The sequence below is a fragment of the Sarcophilus harrisii genome, chromosome 2 (genome assembly GCF_902635505.1).
Source record: "Sarcophilus harrisii chromosome 2, mSarHar1.11, whole genome shotgun sequence".
NCBI classification, from domain to species: Eukaryota; Metazoa; Chordata; class Mammalia; order Dasyuromorphia; family Dasyuridae; genus Sarcophilus; species Sarcophilus harrisii.
The window spans coordinates 500,349,819-500,374,638 of NC_045427.1; the positions used below are offsets into that span (position 1 = coordinate 500,349,819).

The 24,820-nt window shown below is 32.4% G+C and overlaps 1 protein-coding gene across 10 annotated transcripts in view; it reads right to left on the bottom strand.

Annotated features, from left to right (window-relative positions):
• The window catches only part of CEP152 (centrosomal protein 152), a 90,375-nt gene that overhangs the window by 35,764 nt on the left and 29,791 nt on the right, over positions 1-24,820 (bottom strand). For all 10 annotated transcript variants that reach the window (XR_004232376.1, XM_031955158.1, XM_031955154.1 and 7 more), the window contains 6 exons: positions 21,471-21,671; positions 15,677-15,824; positions 13,189-13,280; positions 11,792-11,955; positions 5,175-5,379; positions 308-436 (listed from right to left, as the gene is read on the bottom strand). Coding sequence is in view for 9 of the 10 variants with exons in the window: in XM_031955158.1 (XP_031811018.1) it covers positions 308-436; positions 5,175-5,379; positions 11,792-11,955; positions 13,189-13,280; positions 15,677-15,824; positions 21,471-21,671 (939 nt within the window). In the remaining variant the exon portion in view is untranslated. The remainder of the gene's footprint in view (positions 1-307; positions 437-5,174; positions 5,380-11,791; positions 11,956-13,188; positions 13,281-15,676; positions 15,825-21,470; positions 21,672-24,820) is intronic.

The following is a 24,820-nucleotide window of genomic DNA, read 5'->3' on the forward strand; positions in this document are numbered from 1 at the left end:
CATGCAGATAATCCTGTTAGTAGTAGCACTTCAAAAACTTGCATTTAATTTAGAAGTATTTAATTTAATTTTGAAGTATTTAATCAGAAGATTTTGGCTAATCCACTAAAGAGATGGGAAGTTGGAATTAAATTTAATTATGTCCATTTAATTATATCCATATAAATTTATAAATTAGTTCCCCAGTCAGATAGTAAGGGAAGATACAACAGTTCATAATCCCTCTCTTATAATCCTAAATGTTATCATTAAATTCAGTTTTCTCTTATCTGAAACTTTTGAAGACATATCAAAAGATCAAAATCACCTTGTTTTGCTGTTGTAAAGTAAGAATTTCATTTTTAAGTCGTAGAACATCTTCTTTGACTACTTTATCACAAACAGAAGACTCAGGCCGTACTCGATTAGGTGATTTTTCCACATTGTTTGTTTTAGTCTAAAAACAGATCATCATAACATGATGTTAGATCTGTGAAGCATGATCAACCCTTTCCCACCTTGTCATCCTGTTCCGCTCCCTCCCTCCCCATTTCCCTTCTCTATTTCATCTTTTCCTCTCTCTAAATTCATAAGTAAAAAAACAAAGGTAAGAGTTTTAATCTTATTCCTAATGGAGAAGGTAAACCTTGGAGTTCAATCACCTTTCACCAGTTGGTGAAACTGAAGGTACTTCCTCTTTGATTGCTATGTTCCTGTATGCTTGCTTTGGCAGCACCTACACTAAGAAAGGGTAACAAAAGATGCTCTAAGATCCAGGAAACTGACAGTATTTCCTAAAAGAAACTAAAAAGAGTTTGTAAATAGCCCCTATGTCTCATTAAACAATCTTTAATGCAGTGCTGAGATCTGTAGGTGAAGGGGGTTTGCTGGATGGAATGGAAACAAAGGACAAATATGAGAAACCTTATACGTTGTCCAACTGAAGAAAACGAAAGATTGAAACAGTCTCTTATAATCAACATCATCTTGGTTATGAATTTAAGAGGCTGTATGAAATGACAAAAGAATTGACACTTCTGCCATGGTGCTTATTTCTAGTAATAACTGATAATGTAATCACACAGACAAAACTAATTTTGCTTCCCACGTGATGAAAATAAGCTAAAGTTTCAGTAGCATTGGGACATAAGGACATAAAAGTTCCAAGCATTAATTTCAATTAAGAAGGAATAATAATAAGCTAAAATTCAAATATCAAATTGATGTCAGAATAAGCAAATTGAGAGATAAACATTTAGATAGAAAACAGACTGAAAGTATATATAGTTGTTTATATATCTTATTAATATTTTTTCTTTATGTCCTCTACTAATATCCTACTCTAATGTAACATATGCAATACATGCAATATCAAGCTGGAATAACTGAGTATGAGTCAGTTGTTGTTCATCTGAAAGATCAATTCAAATGAGGAGAGGGTTTACTACTAGGGTTTACTACTAGAAAGATGGTCACAAAGTAATGTGTTTTTTTTAGTTTTTTTCTCAACATGTGATTAAAATTGTTCAAAGAGGCGTGTCTAAAGAGAGTTACATCCATAGTTACATCCACTAAAATAAAAATATATGAAACACCACCCCCCACAGAAAATCTCTATAAACATATACATATGGATGTATATAATTTTAACCTATAAATCTTTACACAAACTTTTAAGGTTTATTATAACTCTGTGAAGTAGGGTATTAGTACAATTATTATTATGAACATTTTACAGAAAAGGAAATTGAGGTTTATAGATATTAAAGAACTTCCCCAAGATCACAAGAGTCTAGAGAACACTGAGATTTTCTGATTTCTAGCTGCCAACAACTATAATTTCTATACCAGCAGACAGAACCCTGGGCCTAGATTCAAGGCCTGAGTTCAAATCAGTCTCAGCTATTTACTAGGGTAACCCTGGGAAAACTAAACCTGCCTGTGAGGATAAATTGAGATAATATTTTTTAAAGTTTAGCAGCACATAGTAGGCACGATATAAATGGTAGCTTCCATTGGATAAAAAGTTAGGGTCTATAAACTTTTGTTTTTAAAAATATCTTGATTACCAGATTCCAATATAATTAATTTCCTTTGTAATCCTATATATTTTATTTTATACATTTTAAAACATGGTTTCACCAGACTACCAAAAGGATCCATGATACACACAAAAAAATGTTCAGAATTTCTGGATTAAGCCCCTGCTCTTACTCATTTTTAGAAACAAAAATAACTACATGACTGAATAGAGTATTTACTTTCTTTTAGTCATTGTATTATCCTTTATTCTATATTCCATTTTTTTTCTGAAGCCATTGAGTGTGTCAGTAATGAAGAGTACCCCCTTGTGGTAACTCCTTAAAATTCTAGCTAGAGGCCCAAGAATATTTCACAGCTCAAATCTTAAACCTATAGCAAATGGCAGTAATGTCATAATGGTCAACAGACACACTTTGATAAATGTTGTTCTACTTATTATAACCTGATCGGCTATCTATGTCACTACCAAGTAGGCATAAGTTAATGAGTGCTAATATGTATACGAATTGAAAGAAAGTATGATCTAACTGAAAGAATAGCAGGTTTGGGACCTGGAAGATTTGTGTCTTAATTTAAGCCCTATCAGGTATTACATGACCCTGAGAGCAAGTAACATCCTCTTCGGGATAAGTTTGCTTCTTACCTAAATGGGATACTAAGTGGGATAATACTACAGTGTTGTCCCAAAAATCTTACTGAATTTTTAAGCTCTTTGTTCAACAATGGAATGTAATAGTACAGATTTGGCAATAATAAGCTTTAACTCTTTTAAAATATGCCTTAACCCACAGAGGAAGAAATTCAACCACATAAGGACTACCAGAAAGTCTTTTAACCATCTGGAGCCTCTGTTTCCTCATCTGAAAAGTGAACTAAACAAAATGATCATGAAGGTCTTTTTATAGTTTTAAATGCTATTATGACACTGCTGAGAACTTTCTCAACAGGTGAAACTAGAGAAACACAAGATTTCAAGGATGTCAGCATCATATTCAAGAAAAATTTCAATTCAAATATTTATTAATCACCTGCTATCTTCAAGGTACTATATATGTTAAGTGCTCAGAACACAGAGAGAGAGAAAGCCAAAAAATAAAACAGTCCCTATTCTAAAGGAGTACCACACTTATAAGTGTGGAGGATATAGCATATATTCAATAGGAAAAATATTAAAATACATATAAAATAATAAGAATTTCAAGGAGGAAAAAGTAAATCAGGTAAAACCCCACGTATCTAGAGCTCCACTGTAAGTTAAGAGACTCTAAGAAGTGACAGTAATGGAGGAATGCACTACAAACACATAAGGCACAAAAGTGGGAAATATAATAGCAGGTACAAAAAACAGCTAATATATCAACTTGTTGAAAAGTGTGTGAAATGAAGTAAAGTAAGATTGGAAAGATAAGAACCAGATAACTGACAATCTTAAATGTAAGGATGGGAGATCACTAAGACCCTCTTATAATATAATCATTCATTTCACAAAAACGTTATTCAGTTCTGTCAATAAAAAGTTATTATAAACACCTCCTTTTAAGCAATGATATGAACATTTTCTGCAAAATTCTTTGTGATCAATAATGTGTCAAAAACATTTCTAATTTAAAATGGCAAAATTATGCTTTGATATTAGCTGTTATTGATTTCAAAAAAGTTTTCCTGATTCCTTTCTTTGCAAATGATCTCTTTTTTACTTTAGCACATTCTACTTGTTTTACTTGTATATCTATCTCCCTCCAAAATTGAATCACAATCTCCTTGAGGGCAGGATTCCCCATTTTTCATCTTTGTATCTTTAGTACTCAATATGGAGCTTTTTAAATGTCATTTTTTAAAGAGTACTTGTTGACTTAAAGTAACACTATGTCTTAGAATCACAAGATTTTGAGAGTTGATTTGGATAGTTGTCTTCTGTTTTTTAAAAAATATTTTGGACTTTTCAGAAAAATTTTAACTGGTATTTTTTCACCATAGCAAAGAGAAACATTCGTAATTCTTGTGAACTTAGAATCATGCTCAAAATTGAGATCAATTTTTTTAAGTTACTGCGGTATCTTAATATTTAAAGATTCATTATGGATTTTAGTTGTGAAATTTGAAAAAGAGGCATCTCTTGAATGTGATCCCTTTATTAATTCAGGATAAGTCTAAAAAGAGAAGTCTTAAAAAGATTTAATAAAAGAGTTGAAAAGTGGAGGAAGTTCTTAGCTCATAAATACGTCCTGGTTATAAAATAAGTGGTGGTGGTATTCTTCAGTTATTTCAGTCATGTCAAGTCTTTGTGACTACATTTGGGGTTTTCTTGACAAAGATTCTGGAATGGTTTGTTATTTGCCTCTCTAGCTCCCTTTTTATGGAATGAGGAATGAGGAAACCAAGGCAAACAAGGTTTAAGTGACTTATCCTGGATAACATAATCAGTAGGTGTCTGAAGCCAAATTTGAACTCGGGTCTTTTGACTCCAGGCTCAGGCTCAGAGTTCTATCCATTGGACCACTCAGCTATCCCTATGACAAAAGTAGAATGCTTTAAACCCTCCCCACCGCTTAAAAAAGGCTCATAAGCACAAAATAGAAAAATAAAAATTATGCTGGGAAAGGATTCATCTGATTTATTCCTGATTCAGTCAGCAAACATTTATTGCCTGCTATGTGCTTGATACTATATTGCTGGGATACAAAAAAAAAAAGACCCCCTTCCTATCTTCCCTTTGGTAATTCATTTACAGTTTTTTTTTCCTATTGTCTGTCCCTAAGAGGTTGAGTTATTTAAAGTCTGTATTACTTGTTTTTAGAGACAATTCACTTTAGAATTTTCCTTGTGGAGGTTTGTATCAGAAGACTAGCAAGGTTCTATGAAACATCTTCTAGAACAGGTAAAACTACTTATTTGTAATGTGATATTGGTGGATAAAGAGAAACAGAAGATATTCCTTTGTATGATAATATTGTCATTCCTTTTCATTATCAACAGAATTCATGACCATCAACTTAGGGGGAAAATGCTTTACAATATATCAATCTGTGTTTTATTTTTCTAAAAGTTACACAAAAGAGCTAAGTTATTTAGAATGTGGATTTCATATGCAAAATGAACAAAAACTTATTTTTAAAATTATGTATAAGAGAGATGTTTTTTACTAAACAAACCTCAAGTTCACATTTTTCTTGAGATTTTTTCAGCTGACTGAGATCTTCTAGTTTTCTACGACAATCTTTGAGATCATTTTGTAACTGAGAAACCAGGCGGCGCTTGACTGTGTTGCTGGTCAGTAAACGTTGCAATTCAGATTTCAGTCTTAAGATGATTTCATCTTTGGAAGGCTCTTCATTTGGGTCTGGTTTCTGCATAGTACTGTTGGAAAAATCATTTTTAACCCATTAGGTACAGTAAATAAAGACTATTCTTTAAGTCCATCTAAAAGGAGGAGCTACCAACTCCTACCTTAGTTCCATGTTATGATTTATTACATCCCTATATTAACATTTAACAACAGCTTTAACTTTATATGTAATTATATATTTATGTGAATATATATTTATATAAATGTTCTCAGCAATTAACTCACTCTAAGATAGTATTCTTCCAAGCTGGAAAATAGCTTTTCCTCCAGCTTCCCTAAATACTTAAAAATGAACTAACCCTATTGTTTTCATTGTAAGTAATTCATATTAAATTTTAGTATCTTGCTTTTTTGGGGTGAATTTTAAGTGATTTTACAAATCATCTAATTTTCAAAGATGTTACATAAAGGGAAGAAAAGCAAACACCATTCATCTTACTCAATTACTATAATGAGTCATACAATTCAATGGAATCCAAATCTCAGAGTGAGGAAAGTATAGTAGTCTGACAAACTGAGAAAGAGCAACACAGATGAAAAACTATTAAAAACCTCAGGATCAACATACTTGCAAGTAGTTTTATGTGTATACAGGAATGGAGGCAATTTGTTTCAATCATTTTCATTGTTAATACAGGTTTACTGGTTTTGCTCCAAGTCTGGGTTTCCCTTATCTTTTACTACGATAACTTGGAACATTGGTTTCCTCAGTTTGGGATAATATTTTGTATTTCAGTATCTTAGAAGCTCGTTTGGATGCATTTCCTTGTTGGCCCCTCTTACTCTCAGTTATAATCTTCTTTAAGGACTATTAAGATTACGGGAACCTTAAGTCTCATGACAGATGTCTACAAGATAGAATAGCTACACAACAGTCTTCCATGTCAGGGAATAGTGGAAGGAGTAAAGGAAATGCAAGAAAATAAAGGAAGGAGAAAAGGCATGGAAGGCTAATTTGGAGGCAGAATATAAATCAAATTGGCTATTTACCCAACTAATTCTGAAATTATAGTGCAATTATTTCCAAACTTTTGCCAAAAAAAATATTGATATATCAGGACAGTTGGCTTAACCATGATATTACAAAGGTAAGCTTTTTAGAGAAATACAGAAGTAAATCTCACTGATTTCAACTAATTGAGCTTATGTCAAAAATAATTTTTTGCCAAACTGCACTCTAGTTTCTTAGGTGTAAAACAAATAGATTTTCACAAGTTCTAAAATTAATAAGAGTTAGAAATAAAAGACTTTTTATTATACACAAATTCCAGATAATTCCAAATGGCTATATATATATATATATATATATATATATATATATATATGAAAAATGTGATATTAAAAAATAGTTGCATTAATTTACAAGTTTGTTATAAAAAGTAATTTTTTATGATAAGTATTCTATTTTATACACTCAAATCACCTGTTTAAATGACATTTATAAAAGAATTACTGTTCAATGTTCTAAATTTGAGCAATATTCTGCCCTGATCAGATCACTTATCAAAATATTCTGTGCAGTTCTAGGTACTGTATTTTAGAAAAGCATTAATTAGGTAGAGTCTATACAGAAGAGGGATATCAGGAAGAAGAAATTAAAAATTATGCTATTTGAAGATTGGTCTGAAGCAACTGAGTATATTTAATCTAGAGAAGACTCAGAGAGTGGCACACAAGAGTTGTACCTGTTCTGAAAAGGATGAAAATTTCTAAGAGGTAAATTTAGTCTGGATTATAAAGCAAACTTTCTCGATTTAATCCAACATACATTTATTAAGCACCTACTGGGTATATAGCACTGCAGTAAGTATTAATTCTTAATAATGAAAGCTAACAAAGTAGACTAAGTTGCCAAAGGAATGAAAAAATTACTAAAATATGTCCTTCAGGTTTAAGGCTTTAGTGACCATTTGTGGAGAATGTTTAAGAAGTGAAACTGGCTAGCTTCTACAGTTCCTTTTTACTCAGAAATTTTGGAAAAATCATTGTTTTTAATTAGAATCACCATTTTGTTCAGTTAACAAATTCTGTATATATATATATATATATATATATATATATATACCTAATTTAAAAAAAAATTAATGTTGACCACTGAAATAGCACAACCTGCAACTTCCTAAAGTAAGCCAAATTAAGATTAGAGAAAATGCATGCGAAAGTAATTTTCTTTTCTTTCCTAAAATGGGGAAAGCCAGACATGGTGACCAAGCCTTACATAAAGCTTAAACTGAACCACCATGTGAAAGAGGTCCCCCTGAATCCAAATAAACTCTAGTCATTTATGAAGCATGCTGAGAGGACCAAAGGGAAAAGGCATTCCACTTGTTAAATGTTTATTATTTGAGCTTAGCAGCCAACTATAATAAAAGAGGGAGGAAGCTGTCTGCAAACCGCATGCAGATTTAGTTACTCAAATTCCATTAGGGTTTAGAAAAAAAAAAAAAAAGATTATAGCTAAATTCTTAAAATATACTAAGCAATTGGCTTAAGGGAAGTGATGGTTGATAGTGAAGACTTCTAAGTCACTTATATTAAGGTTACTGATATACAACAGTTCAGAGGTCAAGAAAGAATACAAATTCTCAAAACTGTAGAAAGACTATTGATATCACACAGCATAATTAGTATCAATTTTAGGAACATGAAATTGATCCCCCCCCCCCCTTCTAGTTGTTTGGAAGATAAATACTGTGGCTCTTTTTCATTTATAAATTTTTAAAAATAATTCTTTTTCAATTAACAAGTACTTACTTATAACAACATTATGAAGACAAACAATTCTAAAAGACTACAGAATTCAGAGATCAGTGAACTGACCAACTATGAATGCATGGACTGATAATGAAGAATGAAGAAATTTTATCATGATAAAAAGATAATAGACTTTGCAAGACAGAACAAAAACATATTTTTGAATAAGACCAAATAAAATTTTCTTTCTTATTCATACAATTCATTTAAATCCTTATCATTCCTTTTTTTTTTTTTTTTTTTTAAACAAAGTAATTGGGGTTAAGTGACTTGCCTGGGTTCACACAGATAGTGTTAAGTGTTTAAAGCTCTAAAGTTGGATTTGAACTTAGGTCCTTCCTGATTCCAGGGCCAATGCTCTATCTGTTCTCCTGCCATCTAGCTGCACCCTTATTCCTTTATTATTTTTAAACTAATATTTGGATTCAGTAACTACTCATATATCCAGTACAAGATAAATATCTGATATAGTCTCAAATTTTTCCACCTTGGTTCACTAACATGAAATGATGCCTAAAATTTGACTTGTTCACTAAAATGAACTAATGAACTAAAGAATAACTAGAGCACTTTTTACTTTAGATCTATGCACTCTTCACAAGTAAAAATTTGTTAAAGGAGAAATCAAAAGAAATGGGAAATACACTTTAATAGATTCCACAATTACACTAATTTGCAAAGTAAATGTATAAATAAATGGTTTATAAAATTCTAATAGTGACTTTCACAATTTGGGTCCTTCCTACCTTTCCAGTCTTATTTACACTTTCATTTCCACTTCACATACCTGATCAGCAACATAGGCCTACTTGTTGTTCCTCACACAAAACACTCATCTCCTAATTCTGTACCTTTGAACTGGCTATTCCCCTATCCCTCTTTCATCAATATTCTTCTGTGCTTCTTTTGCAGAGGAAAAGCTGGCCTTAACTCCCTCTTTCACTGTTGAACACCCTGAAAATCTCTATATGCTATCTTCTCTCTGACTTCACTGACCACTACTTAGTTGGCTTTCAAATCCCTGGACTCCAATGAAAATCCTTTTTCAAAGGTCACTAATGATCCCAACTGCTGAATTTAATTAATGACTTTAAATTCGCTTTGATCTTTTTACAACTTCTGAAGCTGTTAATCACCTTGTTACAGTGGAAAATGTGCTGAACTAGACTCAAAAGAAATTGGTTTTGCTTGTGTTTTTTTTTCCCTTCTGATCTGATTTTTCTTGTGCAGCATGATGAATATGGAAATATATTAAGATTGTGCATGTTTAACCTATATGGATTGTTTTCTATCTTGGGGAGGAGGAAGGGGAGAAGAGAGGGAGAAAATTTTGGAACACAAGATTCTGCAAAGGTGAATGCTGAAAACTATCTTTGCATGTATTTGGAAAAATAAAATATTATTAAAAAAAAAGAAGAAGAAGAAGAAATAGGTATTAGATCTTGGCTCCGCCAGTTGTGTCACCTTGGGGAAATGATTTTATACCTCTGGATCTCAGATTTCTCCTCTGTTAACATGAGGGAGTTGAGCTAGATGACCTCAAAGATTCCTTTTGCCTCTGTCTGTGCTCCCATGATTCTTCTTGGGCCTCTATGACACAGCTCTCCTTTAGTTTTCTTCCTGGTCAATTACCCAGTTTCCTCTGCTCAAAATATCATTCATCCTCTGCTCAACTAAGAATGAAGTTTCACTCAAAGTACTGACCCTGAAGATTTATCCTCTCCTCTATATCTTCTCCTTTAGGAATATTCAATCCTTTCCTCCTCCAAACTTCCCTATTTCTGTTGAATTAGTATACTACTATGTTCCCCGTCACCAAAGTTTGCAATCTTGGAGACATTCTTAACTCTTCTCTCTTCCTCATGCACAGTATTAGTTACTACTTAATCTTGGAGATTCTGATTCATTAAGCATCTTTTGTACTTATCCTTTCTCCACTTTCACCAACAAAATCCTAGATCAGATCTTTAACAACCTCTTCTGTGAACTACCTAGCCTAACTTAACTGACTTCTATACCTCTATAGTCTTTCCCTTCTCCAAATCCACAATCCTCCCAACTCCCACTTGCCAAAATGATCTTCCTAAGAAATGGGTCTAACAAAGATAATTTTTAGTTCAAAAATCTTCAGAGGTTCTTTTCTCTAGAATAAAGTTGAAACTTCTCAGCCTGACTTATCAAAGGCTAACCTTCGATAATCCATTTCCAACTTATGTTTCTAGCCTAATTTCAGGTCACTCCCTCTCCCTCATATACCCCACTCAAACACGACTTCTCTCAGTTTCTCAGACTTGACATTCTCTCCTCTAGCCCAGTGCATCCTCACTAGTAAGTAGTTTCTCATGCCCATAATGCACTTCCCTCCCTGACTCCTTATTTTTCTTCTAGGCTTAGATGAAATTCCATCTCCATCATGAAAAGTCTTCCCTCCCTGAAGCATCTGTCAATGCACTCCCACATATTTTGTACATCAAAATGCCCTACACATATCATGTTCTTAATAAGATCATAGAATTATAGAAATAGAACAGAAAAGGAATTCAAATTATTCTAATCTTGGAGAAATTAAAACTTGCCCCAAATCAAGCAAATTAGTGGCAGAAAAATAATTTGAATCTAGATCCTATTGAATACAAATTCAGTACTCTATCATGATACACTGAATATGTACTAAGGACTAGAGCCACATGTGATTTCACTGATATAAGGAATACTGGTTGGAAAAAAAAAATCTCTGCCCATGCAAGTCTATACCTTCCCTAAATCTGAGGTGCCCAGAAGACTGAAAAGTTAAATGACATGCCAAGGGTTAGGAACATATACTTGGCTTTTATAAATTGTAACCCATTTATTTATCTTCATGTCTAGGGAAAGCAATATAACACACAGGGGTTAGATTGTTAAAAAAAAAAAAAATCTCAATAATGATGGAGAATACATTTTTAAAACCACAGAACATATGATAATGACCTAAAATTTTGATTCTACATTGTTCAATATCTGTTGAGCATCTCATATATACTCAGCTCTCTATATTGTGGAAAAAAAAAAATAAAGCATAAATACCTTAAAAGGCTTCTAATTTCATGCCTTTCCCAGTAACACAAATGCTCAAATAAGTGATATGAACTTATTACCAGATCTGGTAATAAAAGATATGGTCATAGAAGTCCATAGGTCAAAGAAGTCCCTTTTTTCCTTAGAAAAAGTATCGGGTCTCCCCCTCCACCCTAGTATAAACTGAGTAGATTTAAGGGACTTTCTTTCAACTCCTAATCTGAAAAGAAGTTGTAATAATAATAATAACATATTTATTAAAATAACATGAAAAAGAAAGTTTTAAGATTTTCTTATAAAATATTGAAAACATTAATCATCTAACCTTTCAACTTCATTGCATGACATCAATTTGCCAAAAGGACAAGCTACATCTGATGTTAAAAATATAAACAGGATAATACAAATAGTTTGTTAACTCTGATTTTAGACCTTCATATATTTTTCACTGAAAAAAATAACAAAACATTGTTCTGGTGTAGAAACTAGATACTTAAATACCTAATTCATCAATTACGAAGTGTTAAAAAAAAAACTTTAATTTTTTTTTTTGTTTTCTTTAAGACTAGAATGAAGTATGATAAGACTAAAATGAAGTATTTTTCTCAATACCTGTGAAATTTTGATTTTTTCCAGTTGACTTTTTTAATACCCAAATTCACATAAGATTCAGCAAGATCTACATTCATTTCTTCATTTGGATCATCTGGAAATATTCCCAGTTTTGCAGCAGATTCATAGAGAGAAATTTCCTCTTTCAATTCTGCTAATTCTTCCTAGAGTACAAAAATAAGAAAATTTTTTTTGTGCATATGAGACACAAATGACTAATGTATGGACATCTAATCTGTATATGTCTTTTTCTTGCTAATACCCTAAATGAGTCAATAATATGACTGAGTAAAGAGGAAGTATATTACATACTTTGCATGTAATCAATATACAGACTTCCCTCATGGACTATGGTCTTTGCTACTACTAGTGGTCCTATACTGATGGCAAAACTGTCCATATAAAAACAAGCTTGAAGAGAGGTATTCAGCTCCAACCAGTCTGATTTCAAAACCAGTAAACACTGCTACTGTTAGCAACAATGACAACATCTACTGGCAGCTACAACCAATGTGATCACAAAGGGCAGCTTTCCTGGGCATGATAACATTAAGCCAGCCAATCAGATACACTTGAATTACATGAATCATTCATCACAATATCTTTTTGTGTGATTAGCAACTAGTGCTAAAAAAATCAAATAGGAATAATTCTCCCATACCATCTAGACTTAAATTTAGTCTTATCAGAAAAGATTACCGAGTTGATAGCTCATATAATATACTTAGGGTGAAGGAATGCTTTCACAGGGAAAAGTTCTGAAGACAAAGGAATCTCTGAAAAGACTTCTATACAGTCCCCTACCTGAGAGAGGTTTTAAAGTACAAACTGTGGAGAATGATGTTACTTTATAGTCCAGTGGAAGGATCCCAATTATTAAGTAGTTTGGTGTATAAAGGTTACTGAGAGGGTAAGTGATGGTATTTATGGCATAGGGAGAATTGGAGCCAATATCTCAGCAAGGCCAAAGACAGGAGAAGTCTACTGATTCCAGGAGCTGTTCTCAGATCCCAAGGCCAATGCTGAATATAAGAAGAATGTAAATTCCTTGTGGTTATGTTTTGGGGGAACACGGTTGTGGTGGAGACTGGCTTTCTTTTTGTTTTTTTGGGGTTTTTTTGTGCCTGTATTTCCTTACACATATTAGGAGTTTAATAAATGGTTAAATTAATTCCATTCATACCACTGTTGTGAAAACCCAGATATGAAAAGATTATGCCACTTTTATTTCTCTCGCCCAAGCCCAATACACATACACCTACAAGTCCCCTAGCCAAATTATAGACCTAAATAATAACTACTCACCATAACTCCATTTTTCTTGGGTTCCCACAAGCCTATAAGGGGAAGAGCCTTAACTACTGGGTTACCTATTTTTCTCAAATGGCAATACTCACTTGTAAAGTCCTGTTCATGTTGTCACTCAGAGTATGTGCACTCTGGGCTTGCTGAAGCTGGAGCCTTAATTGATTCACCTCTTGTACTGATCCTATAAGAATAAAAACATAAGACAGCACTTAAAATTACTTAAACGTAAAGATACCAGTCACCAATGGACCACCTAACAAATGAACTTCCAATTCAGTATCTTAACAAAAGGGTCATACCTATATCACTACCAGATTTTCATCCATGTACTATAATGAACACAATGGGACTTGGGAAGATAGGTGTAATAGGGAACATGTGGTATTTCCCATCATAGTCTTCTGTGTCAAAGAAACTGAGTTAGCTTTTCCTAAGACCCTGTCCCATGCAGGCTAGGCTAAGTTTCTCCTGAAAATGTATTGAAATTCTACTGAAGATTTAATTGGCTCAGGGGAATAATAAGGTTTCAAGATCACCTAAGGATATAAAACAAGCCTACTCATATGGAATTGGGGTTTTTCTAACTTGGCAGATATCCCACAGTTGCCTGATTTATCACATACTGCCCTGCTGATCACTTATATTTTTATAAAGTAGGAAGGGCTGCTGCAATTCTGTAAAGAAATGAGAGCTCTCTCACTTCTCTGTTTACCTGAACCAGGTGGTGTCCCCTTGTTGAATTGCCTTCTTTTCTTAATTGTTAAATGACAAATTAGTCTTTTTTTCCAACATGAAACCTAAACTATCAAGGAACTGGCTTGAGTCAGGTCTGATACTATTCTCTTCTCTGCCACTATTATGTAACATTGGGTAAATCATTTCATCTCTGAGCTTGCTGTTTGGAGTAGATCATTTCCTCATCTGTAAAATGAGGTATGTAATCTTTTTCAAGGTCTTGAGAACTTGACATGAAATTTAACATATGAAAACTAAACAGTTCCAGGCTTTATTATGTCTTTGTACATTACTGGGAAAAATCTATTACATTGAAGAGGCCATATGAGCCATGGTAGAATAGCACCTATTATTAATAGCTGGAGGAGTGGAAGGATGGTAGATACAAGAATAATAACATGATCAAAATAATAACAACATATTCATTATTTCTATACTTCATAAAGACTAGGGGGAAAAAAATCTAAAAAACAAAAACAAAAACATAACAAAACCCTTAGCCCACATACACAAAAAGTAACTCTTGCTTATTCTCCTTTTTCCTTTTATTAGATACACATCTATTCACTTTCCCATCTCCATCCCATTAGTAATATATAAATATATTATGATCATAGAGAACCAAATGAAATTTATAAAAAATAAGACCCATGCCCCAATTGATAAATGATTAAAAGATATGATCTGTGCCGAGCTATAAATTCATACATATCCTCTGACCTAACAATACCACTATACCAAAAGAGATTTAAGAGGAAAAGAAAAAGGAAAACCATTTTTATGTACCAAAAATATATATATTCATAACAACTCTCTTCTCAGAGCAAAATAACGAAATTGAGGGAATGCTCATCAAATGGGGAATGGCTCAATAAACTGTGGTGTGTGTTTATGATGAAATATTATTGTTCTATGGGAATGATGAACAGGATGCTCTCAAAAAAAAAAAAATTGGAAAGTCCTCCATGGACAAAGTGAAATATACCATATACAAAGTAATAGCAATGTTCTGAGATGATCAGCTATGAATGACTTTTGCTCTTCTCAATAGTATAATCACCTATTACTACACTCTGAAGGATTTATGATGAGAAATCCTATCCATACTCCAAGAAGGAACCTGATTGTATCTGAATACTTCCCCCTCTCTCTTTTTTTTTAAACTTAATTTCTCTTGAGCATTTTTATTTTCATTAGGTTGCGAGATCTATTTTTCCCCTACAATCTGACTTTTATGGAAATATTTTGCTTAATATCACAAGTGGTTTCTTAATTGTGGGTGGGGGATAAGGAAGAGAACCTAGAATTCAAAAATTTTAAAAACAAATTTAAAAAAAATTGTTTTGAATGTCATCAGGGGAAAATACTAAATAAATAAAAATAAACAATCAAATATATAAATATAAATATGTTATGGTATGACAAAATCTTAAAAGCACTAGAAAAAGTCAGGCAAAAGGGTTCTACCTCTACCAACTATCTGACTTAGACAAGTCACTTCATCACTAAATCTCTCTGGTCCTGCTTTCAAAACTGTAAAATCAGGAAGTTGAATTAGATGAACTCTTAAGATCTCTAAGATCTATGAATTTGTTAATCTAAATATTTATAGAATTAGAGTCTCACCTTTATATAATGCTTGTCTTTTTGAAAGCTCTTTTCTAAGTAAGAAATTTTATAAAATTATAGACCAATGGAATGCTAGAAAAATCTTAAAATTACAAAATCCTTTTAAATAATCACTTGGTAAATATATAGTTTCATATAATAAATTTGTTTCAAGTGTGGATATGTCTACCATCTATACTTTTATTTTGTTTGAAGCAGAACAAAGTGGTATACCTGTTTCCAGCAAAGAAGCACACTGTTTTTGACTCTCTTCCAGATTCTTGGTTAATCTGTTGATTATTTCTGTTTTTTCCATCTTGTTTTCTTCCTGTGATCTTTCTACTTGTTTCACATGATCTCGTAAACGACAACAAACATCTTTCTAAAAATGAAAAAGGTTTTTCAGAAGTCACATTCCTTTTAATAATTAAATATTAAAGTATTTAAGTATTTAAAAAATTTAACAGCCAAATGGAAGCAAGAAACCCAGATTTCTTACAGTACTTTTAAGATAAGAGAATGTATAAATACAAGTGAAAATCCTTAAAATCATTGATTAAAAAAAACATTTAGGAGAGGCTATACCCTGATACTGCATGATGAATGAATGGTTAGGATTTACTATTTAAGATGACACAAAAATAAATTCAGTAAATAAATAAATAAAATAGAATGACATAAAATTAAGCATTTAACATTACCATATAAAAAAGATGTTTTTGAGCAAAGTATAGAAGATCCAAACTCAGCAAGATGGGATGCTGATAAACTCATCCTCTACATATATCATCTTTTTCTTTATAATTTTAGCCCTTTAGGGCTTCATGAAAGAAAAATACAGGGAAAACTTGGAGAAAGAAAAATAAACTAATGCAAACTAACTGGGTAAAGATGTCCCAAATGAACAGAATATAGTTGATTTAGAAATAATCGTTGATAGTAATGAAGGAAATAAAGCAATTTGGAGATTTTAAGAACAAAGTAAAGACTAGTAGTGACCTAAAGAAGCCATAGCAGTAGTAGCTTTTAACTTAAGATGAGATGCAGAAATATTAATGGTAAACAAAATAGATATAATCACGTTAAGGACTGGCAAGAATGAGCAGACCAAGCTTTTAGAAAAAAAATAAGACAATGGTAAGAAAAGAGAAAGGATTTGGTATTAAAAATCACTTTGAGGTTTCTTCTTGTTAGAGAGGTCAGGAAAAAAATAAGAGAGCACAGGCAATTAGAAAGTAGTATTTAGAAGACAATGAGACTAGGAAAAAAATATGCAACTAGATTACTGTCAGGAACATATCTCTGAAAGTCAATGATAGCCAATTTAACTCAAAATAATGTAATATCTAAATTTATTGGTGAACTGAAGCAATTTCTCAGAATAAATAAATAAATCCATAAGAACCAATACCTGTTTATTCAGTTTAGTTTGGCCAATTCTGAGCCCTACAGATTTAGAAAATCAAAAGGTACTACTTGTTGTAAAGCATTTGAAAAAACATAAGAAACTTAAAAACCTACTTAAAGGCCATTAATGCAAAGTCAGAGAAAAAAACTTGTCATCTACACCAACATCTGTGGAGGAATAAATGGTGTATATAAAAGCAGATCATTAATGATCCCATGCAACTTGTTGAAATAGGGAATGGTGCAAGTCACAGATTGCGCTATCAGGTGTAGGAAAAACAGAACATGTTTCAAGATAATTTCAGAAATTTTTTGTGAAAAGGAAGAGAAAGAAATGAGAACTATAACTGGAAAAATACCAAAGATTCACCACTTTGACTCTGCAAATTTTTCTTATTAAAGCTAAAACTAGGATAATTTTGTTAATTATATCTATACAAGTATTAATTAAATATGGATCTACATGTAGGACAGGCATATTATTGTCTTATTTTTCAAGTCTATTTTGAGTTGTTTTGAAGGATTTTTTTTTTTTGCATACTGGTGGTAGAGAAAAACCAGTAGGGAACTGTTTGATGTAGAGCTTTTCAAGAAGAGAAAGACACTTATAGGCCTTACCACTGAAAATCAAAGTTGCCATTCAAATTTAATGGTTTAGAATGCAATTCTGTAATGGATACAACAAATCTTTAGAAAAACCTATAAAGTAGACCATTATATTTCAACTTCATTTCCAATTGCCAAAGAAGAAAAAAAAAGATATAGCAATGGAATCACATTTCTTCCCATCTAACTTGGTTGCAAAATAGATTGAATAATCTTATATTTTCTCTTACAAACTTTTAACATAGATGTTTGGATTTTTTTTTTTTTTTTGAGTATCTCTTTTTTCATATTGGGTTTGTGCATGGATTTTCTTAAAAGACTCATTTTAATTATAATTTTTTGTAAATGTGAACTATTAAAACATTTTTAAATGGTGTCTATTTCTTAGGAATTTATTTTCATTCATTTTGTTTAATTAGACTAACTTTAATAACTAGTTACTCATAGATTTGATCCTACTACTGATCAGCATGGAAGTTTTCGGCTACTCCTGTTTTCTGACCTGGGTTAATTTGCCCTCCTCCTTGGGCAGCAGAGTGAGCCCTTATTCTCAGAGGCTCACCATATTGGGATTAGACTTAGGGTGAACACTTTAATCAAAGGGATGGCCTAGTGTGGCTCAGTACTTCTGAGCTCTGAGTTCAATCCACCAGCTTCAGTTTCCCCCAGGAACAGGCATTATAGCTAGATACCATGATATCTAACCTAAATTAGTTTAAAAATAATCACTTTATATACAGCTCAACATAAGATCAAACTTAGAAATATAACCAGCAAGCAAAAAGTAAAACAAACCAACCCATGATAATTCTGAGTACCTAATTATTTAATATTTTTGTACTTCAATTGGTAAAAGTATCTGAGCTTTTAATAACTTAGTGTAGTAAAGAAAAGAAGATAGTATTCCTATGCTATATGCATATACAATAAACCTTCATGTGATGTTATTATGATTTCAATATCTAACAAGAATGTAATTTACACAGAGAAAAAATTCTGCATCATGATTAAGTCTATAAGAGTGTTTCTTCTTCAAAATTGTATTTGTAAAAAAGTTCCCATTCTATCAAATCAATCAGCTTTTATTAAGCCTACAGATAGAAACAAGGCTTTGCTAGCAATACAAAGATAAAAATGAAACTGTCTTTGAACTCAAGAAGCTACATATTTCACAATGTATACCAAAAAATAAGGTGAATTAAAAAGACCAGCAGATGGGAGATGATTAGGACCTTAAAGATTTCATTTATAAAAGGAAATATAGAAGCTCCAGCTTTAAGGTAAAATGGGATTAAATTGGATATTAGACAGTGTAAAGACATTCTCCTTTCCCCCCAGAAAAAAAGAAAATAGATTGTTGTGTGAAGAACAAGTTAGACAATTTATCCAGGCTATAAACAATATATATCCTGCATCTGAAAAGATCGGTTGGAATCAGGCTGTGAATTTAAATGCTGAATACAGACATTTCACATTTCCATTGGATCTTAGAAGGAAGTCACTTAGTAATTTACTTAGTAGAATACATCATTAGTAAGATCCAAAAAAGACACTTTTGAAATGAGGAGATTAAGAGACCTCTCCAAATTGTCCCAGGTGACAGATGAAGAAAGCCTGAAGTAGTAGGGTGGCTGGGTAGAAAAGGGGACCAGATGAGTTTGTGGAGAACTGATAACTGGCAATTGATTGATATGTAGACTAAGGAATAGGGAGATGTTGACAACACTAAAGTTTATTGATAGTGTCCTCAACAATTACTATAAGAAAAGTTGAAAGAATAGTAGATTGGAGGTGGAGAAAAGATAATGAGTTCAATTTTGAACACAATTTTGAATACTATGAAGTATACACTTTGAAATATCAATAGGTAGTTGAAGATGCTAGAATGAACTCAATTGACAAGAGATTAGAACAGAGATTTAAATAGATCTGGGGATCATCTGAATAGAAATGATGATTTAAATCCAGAACAAAAGAGGACTGAACCAGAGTTGGAAAAGTAATATAGGTTGGCAAAACAAACTGCAGAGGGAGGCAAGATAGAAAAGTACTATCAGGTAAATGCAAATAGACAAAGAGAAAAATAGATAATATGTTAAATGCTTCAAGAGAGGTCAAAGAATTAAATCTGAAGAAGGAGCCAGATTTGAGCATCAAGACATGAGGAGATGGAGAGTTATTTCAATTGGGTAATAAGGTTGAAAGCTAGTATTGCAAAGATTTGATGATGGAGGAACATGTATATCATTATTCACAAAATTATGTCATTATGAAATAAGTATTGCAACTCAGTATATGAATAAATTCTACATAATATCTGGGCAGGTTATATCTAGTTTCCTCATTTTAGTTTTCTGAGATTTCATTGTTCCTTGGTAATTTTTTCAGGTGAGTAGAGAAAAAAAGAATAATTGACAATAAAAGTTATATATTAAGTATCAAAAAAAAAAAAAAAAAAGACTGATTTTCCTTGTTTTGTGGGAGAAACAGCAAGGTGACTATTTTAGCTATTATAAAGTTTATGTAAAATAAGCCTGTAAAGGCACTAATGGAATTTTAAAGGCTCAACAATGTTGTTCACAGATAAGGCTGATGCATTAAAAATGTTTATAAACCAATCCATTCTATTCATTAAAACAAGACAATTTTATTCCAAAAATTTGTGCTTTTAGTTCTGTTTCATGAGCCTATGTGCAACAGAACTAATATTTCTTTTAAAATGTCATAATTTAGACTTTTCTCTAAATGTTAGCTATTCAGTCGGGTTATTATTTGATTAGTCCACAACAGGGAGTTATCTTCTGCATTAAATTTTAATGAAAAATACTGTTAAAGAAAAATGGGAATAAAGGGAAGAGCCTCACTATTAGGAATCTAAATCTATAAAAACTGATTAATGTAGTGCAGAAAAATGAGTTTATATGCAATTTTAACTTATTTATGCTTCACTTACTTGACTTTAATAGATAGGATAAATGTATGGGATATCTATAAAAATATTAAACAGTAGCATTGTTATTGTTCAGACTTATCTGATTTCTACATGATCCTGTAGATTTTTGGTCATGGAGTTTTCATGGCAAAAATACTGGAGTGGTTTACTTTTTCTTCTTGACTATGTCCCCATTTTACAGATAAAGAACTGAGGCAAATGGGGTTAAGTGGCTTGTCCAGGGGAAGATAGTAAGTGTCTAAGGCTGCATTTCAACTCAGATTTTCCTGACTCCAAGCCCTATGGCTCTATCTACTGAACCACCTAGCAATTACAGTAATATTACATAATAAAATCTGTCCTAAACAATTATATGGGCATTTGTAATTCTATTCACTGGAATAAAATGAGTATTTATTTCACTAAGTTACTTAACTAAAGGTGGAGACACTTCAAGTGAATTACTGGAAGTTAGAAAATTGTGTAACAATAGGAATAATATTAATTAATAATAATAATAATTAATTAATAGTTTCAAAACCTATATTTCATGGACATTTGGGGATCTCAATTCTCCCCTAATTTTGTATGTAATTATTTTCCTCAAAATTGCTAGTAACTCAGTCAGCTGCCCTTATACAATTATACAACATTTTTTGCCAAGAATGGTGTGAATATAAACCTGGAACCTTTAAGGCTAGCTTAACAAATACCCCCAAAGAAACACTAGGACAACTAAATTAGCTTAACTTCTTTTTCATTCAGATGTTTCTAATAAATGCCACCAGACAACTCTCAAATGCTCAAAGATACATCAATAAGAAACCTGTAAAGCATCATTTTTTTCACTACAGTTGAGTATCGCAAACCCTCAAACATAGAGAATTCTGAAAATATGCCCTTCTCTATATTAAAAAATACAAGATTTTGAACTCAGATTCTCAACTGAGTGAATGACTATTATCGTGCTTTTTTGACTGACATTTTTTCAAGGTTCAAAGTTACAAAGATCAGTGACTAGCTGAAAAACACTAAGCACAAATACATCTTATTTACTATTTGCTTTTCTGAAATCATTCAAACCTGCTCTTGAAGTGCAGCATTTGTAGCATCCAAATTCTTTTGTAAAGCTGTCACTTGGTCTTCATACTTCTTTCTGAGGCATAAAACAATATTCTCATGTTGCTCTTTAGCTCGTTGTAGAGAGTCAGAATGATGAAGCTCTAACAATTGCTGCCTTAGGTTTTCCATGGCCACCTCACTCACTCTAGATTTCTTAATCATCTAAAAAAATTCACATAAAACCATATATTAAATTCAGATTTGTAATTGTAATATTTATAAGTGTATTTCCACAATTTCAAACACTAAACTTTCTTATGTTTTAAAAATCACAAATATGTTATTAGTAAAATATTAACAGCTTTCAGTGAGAGTCAGCCAGCTTGCCCAAGCAGGGTGCTCTCGACATCCTTCATTAAAGGTTTAAAATAAAAAAGTGGGCAAGAGATTTCCTGTGTTTGGGTATGTGTGAGTATAGCTCCCTAAAACTCCTCTAGTTGAGACACCTAGGCTCAAGGGGGTCTTGAGGGCTACCCCAACTTAGTTACCCTCGGGTAGAGGTAGGGTATTTCCTGTAATATAAATATTAAGGGTAGGCAGAGAACTTGCTATGGCACTGGTCTTAACATGACCATTTTGTTAAGGTAGCAGGTAGACAGTTAGATTCCCCATGGCAAGCCAATTGTTGGGTCATAGAAAATGACAGAGCTTTCTTGAAAAACTAATCTACACTGCCATTGGCCACTTGTTTAGAAAATCCTCAAGTCTTATTTTAAAAGTTATTAACTATATTTTGTGCCTGTTTCCTGTATACTTTGATTTATGTAGTTCATCTTGCAAATTGATAACCTTAATTGTTGCGGCCATCACAGTAACAATTTAACTAACAATACAAATTCCATAACTATTAGTATCTCTAATTCTCTGAAGAATTAATAAACAATATATTTGGGAAGTATCCAAAGAAGTCATTGACAAAAAAGAGCATCACTGAGGACATTAAAAATGTGACAACATCAAAACTGGAAAGAAATGAAACAGTAGATTCAGTGGAATAGGTTAGGTTCATAAGACACAACAGTCAATGACTACAGTAATTTAGTGTTTGGTAAATCCAAGACTCTAGCTTCCAGGAAATTGCTGGGAAAACTGGAAAATAATATGGCAGAAACTAGGCACTGAGCAATACCTGAACACCCTACAATCAAGATAAGGTTGAAAAGGGTTCATGATTTAGACATAAAGGGTGATACTATAAGCAAATTAGGAGAACAAGAGGTAGACTATCTCTCAGATCTATGGAGAAGGAAGGAATTTATGGTCAAAGAACTAGAGAATATTATGAAATGCAAAATGAATAATTTTGATTATATTAAATTAAAAAAGGTTTTATACAAACAAAACTAATGCAGCCAGGATTAGAAGGGAAACAAAACTGGGAAAAAAATTGTACGTCCAAGAGTGCTGATAAAGGCCTGATTTCTACAATATATAAAGAAGTGATTTAAATGTAGAAGAATACAAGCCATTCTCCAATTTATAAATGGTCAAAGGACACGAACAGACAATTTTTAGATGAAAAAATTAAAGCCATTTCTAGTCATATGAAAAAATGCTCTAAATACTGATTAGAGAAATGCAAATTAAGACAACTCTGAGATACTACTATATAGATATATAGACATAGATATATATATATATCTCAGATTGGCTAAGATGGCAGGAAAAAATAATGATAAATATTGAAGGCGATGTGGGAAAACTGGGACACTAACACATTGTTGGTTGAGTGGTGTACGAATCCAATCATTCTGGAAAACAATTTGGAACCATGCCCAAAGGGGTACCAAACTGTGCATACCCTTTGATCCAGCAGTGTTTCTACTGGGCTTGTGTCCCAAAGAGATCATAAAGGAGAGAAAAGGACCCACATGTCTAAAAATGTTTGTGGCAGCCCTTTTTGTAGTGGCAAGAAATTGAAAACTGAATGGATGCCCATCAGTTGGAGAACAAGTAAATAAGTTATGGTATATGAATATAATGGAATAATTATTGTTTTATTAGAAACTATTAGCAGGATAATTTCAGAAATGCCTGGAAAGACTTACATGAACTGATGCTGAGTGAAATGAGTAGAATCAAGAGAACATTGTACATGGCAACAAGATTATGTGATGATCTCTAACTGACGTGGCTCTTTTCAACAATGAGGTGATTCAGGTCAATTCCAATAGGCGTGGGATAGAGAGAAGCATCTGCATCTAGAAAGAGGACTGTGGGGACTGAATATGGATCACAATATAGTATTTTCACCTTTTTTGTTTGCTTGCTTTTTGTTTTTTCTTCTTTTTTTTTCTTTTTTGATCTGATTTTTCTTGTGCAGTGTGAAAAATATGGAAATATGTATAAAAGAATTGTGCATATTTAATATATATTAGATTAGTTGCTGTCTAGGGGAAAGGATAGGAGAAGGGAGGGAGAAACATTCAGAACACAAGGTTTTGCAAAGATAAATGTCAAAAGCTAACTTTGCATGTATTTTGAAAATAAGCTATATAAAAAAACTTGTCTAAGAATTGGACTGGATTGAATGGTATGCTCCAATACTGAAATCTGGTCAAAGCTATTTTAACTTTGTGGAGTCCCTAATAATTACATCCAGAGCACAGTTCCAGCTAAAGTCCTCCATCTGATCCTTGCTACTAACAGGAACAGAAAAGAGGATTATTAGGACTGAAATGTGGAATACAACATAGTAATTTCACTTTTTTTTAATGTTTGCTTGCTTTTTGTTTTCTTTCTCATTTTCTTTCCTTTTTGATCAGATGTTTCTTATGCAGCATAATAAACGTGGAAATATATATATAGAAGAATTGCACATGTTTAACATATATTGTATTACTTGTTGTCTAAGGAAGGGGTGAGGTGAGGCGAGAGGAAGAAAAATTTGGAACACAAGGTTTTGCAAGGATGAAAACTTGCATGAATTTTGAAAATAAAAGGCTATTATAAAAACAAAAAGTGACACAGGCTTTGAAGGCAATTGCAAAAGAATACTCCTAAAAATATTTTTAGTGATGTAAGTAAATATTATTCAAATAAATTTGTATAATCCCAAAGTGACTACAAAAGTACAATTTTTTTTTTAACTTCATGTGATGTGATCATGTGATGTGAGTTCTAGCTCTAGTTCTGCTAAATAATAAATGATAACCTTTCTGGGGTAACTTTTCCTTATCTATAAAATAAGAAATTTTAGGATTTTCTAAAAATCATGTTCCTTTACCTTACTTCTTCATCATGAGGAAGTATCAACCAGAAATCCAATTAACCCAAACAAACCATTCTCTATGCCACAACACAAGATTGTG